Source organism: Vanessa atalanta, chromosome Z (genome assembly GCF_905147765.1).
Source record: "Vanessa atalanta chromosome Z, ilVanAtal1.2, whole genome shotgun sequence".
Classification (NCBI taxonomy): Eukaryota; Metazoa; Arthropoda; class Insecta; order Lepidoptera; family Nymphalidae; genus Vanessa; species Vanessa atalanta.
Genome location: NC_061902.1, coordinates 9979681 through 9985244, shown reverse-complemented (window position 1 = coordinate 9985244; position 5564 = coordinate 9979681). Strand labels below are relative to the sequence as shown.

At 32.2% G+C, this 5564-nt stretch overlaps 1 protein-coding gene across 1 annotated transcript; it reads left to right on the top strand.

Annotated features, from left to right (window-relative positions):
- Positions 1-244: 244 nt before the first annotated feature.
- Positions 245-3067, top strand: LOC125076275. Its single transcript, XM_047688378.1, has 6 exons — positions 245-331; positions 676-836; positions 1148-1219; positions 1317-1429; positions 1876-1943; positions 2862-3067. The coding sequence occupies exons 2-5, from the start codon at positions 686-688 to the stop codon at positions 1933-1935; spliced, it is 396 nt and encodes a 131-aa protein (XP_047544334.1). The 5' UTR covers positions 245-331; positions 676-685; the 3' UTR covers positions 1936-1943; positions 2862-3067.
- Positions 3068-5564: the final 2497 nt, after the last annotated feature.

The window sequence follows — 5564 nt, the reverse complement described above, 5'->3', positions numbered from 1 at the left end:
AATACTTTGTCGTATAACCATGGGCCCAGTAACAGATGAGTATTGATATTTGTATTTATATCAAATCCCTATTTTCACCCTGTTCGCCATCCACCCACAGTCGAATCCACCCGACCCCACTTCCATCCCAATCGCCTTCCGCCCACTTATATAATGCGCTCTGCTAGACTTGCGCATGTCTGGACCTACCTATGCCCGGGTTAAATCTAGACATTCTACGTATCTGATTCCCAAAGTGCTGACGTGTAAATGTTTAAAATATTGGATATTACATGGTGTAAATTAAACAAATAAGTGTACTGAAGTTCAGTGGTAATTGGTTTGGGATATCGTAAGTATTTTTGTTTAAAATATAATTTAATTATGTTATATTTAAATTCCATTTGCTATTGCTTATTTATAAAATTCAAAAAATAGTTTTTAACTTATATAAGCTGGCTGCAATAAATCGTGCGAATTAATAGCTTGCTGTGTTTTTTAAGAATACGCCGCTCTAGCGAATATATTTTCATGTCAAAAAGTTAATAATTTAAGTTGACACAGACGGAACCCGTTACAATACAAACGCCTGTAATTATAACGAAGCCATTATATTTTATTTTGCTTTGACCGTTTATTTCTTCTCATCACTGTTCGTACTTAGACGGTCGCTATTAACAATCGTTTCATTTTTAGGTCGAGAAAAATGACTGTTTATAGAAAACAGAAACCTGTCAAAAAATTGATCATTCCCGCTAAGCGAAATATGAACCATACTGTGTATACTGGCACCACCGACTTTAACCGAATGTTGGTCGGCTATCAGCAGATAATGGAATACCAGAGGAATAGCGAAGGTATAAATCGTTGTAATATATATATACAATACAGATACAAGCGCGCATGCGTATATCCTTAGGGTCACACACCTGTCAGTTTACAGTACACGTATGCTCATGCGCGTGTCATGTATCAATAAATACATCTCTAGGATGATATTGCAAAATAGATTACATCGCAAAATCAGCCCGTATAATATTTTCGTGGAATAAAGGCCCTCAAACTCATTGAGTAAAGTAGTTCAAAGTTTTCAACATTCAGTGAGATCTGCCTCTCAGGTTTATCTCACTGAATTTGCGCAGAATATAAAAACATCTATCTATTTCAGGGGAAGCGACTGCAAGTCAGCATTTCAACCAATTGGCTATGGAATGGAGTGAACATGATGGTGAAATTCCATGTATGTATATTTAGAGGACGAATATTATGAATATTATTATTGTTATTTCAAAAAGCAAAAAAAAAGACAATTTTACTTAAAATGGTAATTCTTACAGCATCTTCGACATCCCCTTATCCCGCACGGCAAGTATACAGCATGGCTGCTTACAAGCATCACTTAATTGTCGAAGGAAAAGTCAACGATCTCGTCACGGCTTTTGACAATATAGTAAGTAGTATTTTACACACAAACACATAGACACCCTCTCACACACACACATTTATATAATTATATATACATAATGGTTTATCGAGCTGCTGAAACAATATATTTCTTTGTTCAACCGTCATCTCTTGGTCGTCCATCCACCTGTACCTGCAGGTGACTTGAAAATGAAAACCCTCGAAAATATTTCGTTACAAGTACTGAACAGGATATCTTTTAAGATAACAAATATAAATTTATATTAATAAATTAAACTTGGAGATAATAGTTTTAATGCGTGGCGACACCGAAAAGCGTCCTCGTCAACGTTGTTAGGCCAGAAATAAATATATTTGTAATTATTCGTTCTAGATTACAATTTGACAACATTACATAAATAGTAAATAAAGTGCCTTTTATAGATAGTAGTTGTTTTAATGTTAAATACTTAACAAATTATATAATTTAAGGTACTGCGACAATCTACGCGCCCAAACATTAAGTCTGCGGTCTGCGCCTCCACGAATTAGGATACAAGGTATTTATACTTACTGCCTCAGTTATCACGTTTTTTTAAATCACCTGTTCTCCATCAAGAAATTATTTTTATTTTTAAAATTATTTTAAAAGTATTATTTTTAGCTGGACATTTTTAATTCTATCTAATCAATATTAGCGCATCAACTAGCTGTCATTATGATTGGAGTCAATGAACGATTTCGATGTTATATTTTTGATGTTTGTTATATTCGATAATAACAAAATCGCAGCATACAGTACAGGGATTTTTTTTAATCAATACTAATAAAAAATAATAAGAAAAAAATAATCGCATATTTAAATAATACACGCGTTAAAAGTTCTTCGTATGTATATCGTGCTGTCTTTTTTGACGTCATTTCATTCCGCGATACGTTAGATTTAGTCAAAAGTATATACTATAGCAATAAACAAGGAGATGTTTTTTTCTAAAGCCTAACTAATATTTAAAATTATAAAAGTTTTGACCAGAAGATAAATAAAAACAAATATATATATATATATGCAGTTTCCGCTTTCAATTTGGACTTGACAAGCATATTTTTTATGATGATGCCTAGATGCGCATACGCAGCGATAGTTTTATTTAATCAATCATCTATATGATTTTAGGCGATGATATATGTGAAATCTGTTACGTTAATTGATTATATTTAATTAAATTTCATCAAATTCGGTTCAGTGCCTTGGCCGCGAGGAACAAACAGACAGAAAGACAGCGTTACTTTCACATTTATTATATTAGCATATTTAGGAGTTATGATTGAATATCACGAACATTTACAAAATAATGATGTTTGTAACTATCTGTGGGTTTTTGTTAATTCATTCATTGACTCTTCACAATTATATTTGAAGTAAAAACAGACATACCTATAACTTCTTATGTCTAAGCAGTAAATAAATTCGTTTGTAGATTAATAAAATCGACCACCGGCTTGAAAAGGATACCTAGAAGGAATTTGGCGAAAGAAACCAGCGCAATTTCGTTTACTAATATAATTCATTAAATAAAAAACAGTTTTGTCTTCTAAATATTTCAACTAGAACAACCAATCTACAAAAGATATAACACAGTATCTTAAACTACAAATTTGTTTAATAATTCATTCAAAGCAGATAAGTAATGGATTATATTTGTAATCAACGATTATTTATCTTTGGACATCTTTAGTTTTCTTCGAGTATTTGTATATTTATCAATATGTATAAGACTAATAGAGCTTAGTAACGTATTGATGTACTTAAATTGTATTAAACTGGAGATTAATGACTATTGCAATTATGATGTTACTCTTAAATATTACTGAATATATACTTATGCCGAAAATGTATAAGTAAAATTTGCAACAACTGACCTCAGTATAATACAAATGTAGTAGGTACTATATAATGTAAACTATAAATATACTCTGCATATACTATACATGCGTACCAAAGTTACTTTCGACTTTTCGATCATACGAATGACAGCGATATCAGTTTTGAAAAAATGACAATGACGGAAATCTATCATATATTTTTATTTAATTTGATATATACGGGTTTATTCTTAATTTGAAATCCATTCAATTCGAATTTATTGTTTGTAGTTTCAGCTGGTCATGACAATATTCTAATACTCAGCGACAGTATTTTGTATACGTATTACGTCAAGTCACGGTTATCTGCGCACGCGCAGTGCGCAAACGCGTATCTTGTTTTATGCATTTTGTATACGTACTTTTTTAAATATTGAAAACATCGAACGTCAAAGTGAATTCAAAATGCATATTAAATATTATATTCTGATATATTTTTCATACTGTAGATGTTTGTCATCAATAATTATATTTTTATGTTGTCTAAGACGATCCATATATTGTATATAAATCTGATTGGATTATTGTTAATATCTGACAGAAATTTTACAGTCACTTTTATATTTCGAATTCCTTTCGGATTGAATATTTGGAATTGAATCGAAGTTCTGTAATTTCTATTTAACGAGTTGTTGGCTAAGCTAAACATATTACTATTAGTAGCATTATCTTCCTTTTGGATAGACAGTCCCCCCAAACTTTAAGGTGGCCCCTTAGCTTTCATAATTTCGTCCTAACTACTATCTAATTTGCTCTTTCATTGACATTAAGCGTACGTATCAAGTACCTCAAGAAAAGTTATATACACGTATACTCTTTATTACCGACAAGACAATTTTAATAAAGATTGTACATCATCAATTTACATTTGGACTATTTATTGTAGTAGAATAGTAAGTCTATATATTTATGTTTTTAATGTTATACTTTCCAATGAACCAGCAGTGCTAGTTTCTAATTTTATTGAAATATTTTTCACAGTCAACGACGAAAAAAGTCCCGAAGGATCTAGGATTATGAGTACGATGCCGGCTTTACGAATACGATCGATCTAACAATCCAATAACTTTAATTTATAAAATAGTGTTTTAAAAGTAATATAGACAACGAACATTATAACAAATAGGGATTAATATCTATCATATAATATGTTTCAATAATACAAAGAAAAATGAATTGAGATTCAGCATAGTATGTAATTAACATACTTAATACAATTACCACTTACGATTATGGGTGCATTATATTATTGTATACTAAGCTTAACCTTTTAGCTAAGTAGTTATAATTATCAATAATTTAAATATAAAAAAAAAAAAAAAACAAAAAAGAAAAACAAAATAAAAAAATACAAAAATTAAAAATATATAAAAAAATATGTAGTATGTACATAGTTGTTATAATATTAATAAGATCACGCAGTTACCGAAGTCTGAGCGTGTGAATTTTTAAGAGGGTGAATCAAGTCGTTGGAAGTGCAGTAATTTATTACTAGCGGAGCCTGCGGCTTTACCCGTGCGAAATTCATAAAACTTTATAATAACTAATAACACACAAACCGTCACACCCATGTAGGTCCACGTCGGTCGTCGGTCCCTACTTTTATATTAGTACAAATTTGAGCCGAGATGGCCCCGTGAGCCGAGATGGTGGTTAGAACGCGTGCATCTTAACTGATGATTGCCAGTTCAAAGCTGGCCAGCACCACTGAATTTTCATGTGCTTAATTTGTGTTTATAACTCATCTCGTGCTCGGCGGTGAAGGAAAACATCGAGGGAAACCGGTATATGTCTTATTTCAACGAAATTCTGCCACATGTGTATTCCACCAACCCGCAACTGGAACAGTGTGGTGGAATAAGCTCCAAACCTTCTCCTCAAAGGGAGAGCAGGCCTCGGTCAGCAGACTGTTAATGGTAATGTAAGCACACACCATACGTCCGTTATCACGACGGTTGGCAATCTATTTCCGAAGAGAAGTTGAGAAGTTTTTTCTTTATCTCTGCTGTAATGTCCTAATCGATGGTCTACAGCTGTAGACTATCGATTGGGAGATTACAGCAGATTACAGATGATTACAGACATTACCGAAGTTTCGTAATAAAACTTTTTTGAATACTGCTGTATTAAAAAAAGTTTTATTACGAAACATGCACATGCACAATCACATGATTGTGCATGTGCATGTTTCGTGACGCATACAAAATAAAATAATTCAACACTCGAAAATAAGTCGATTTCGCCTTATGCGGATAAAA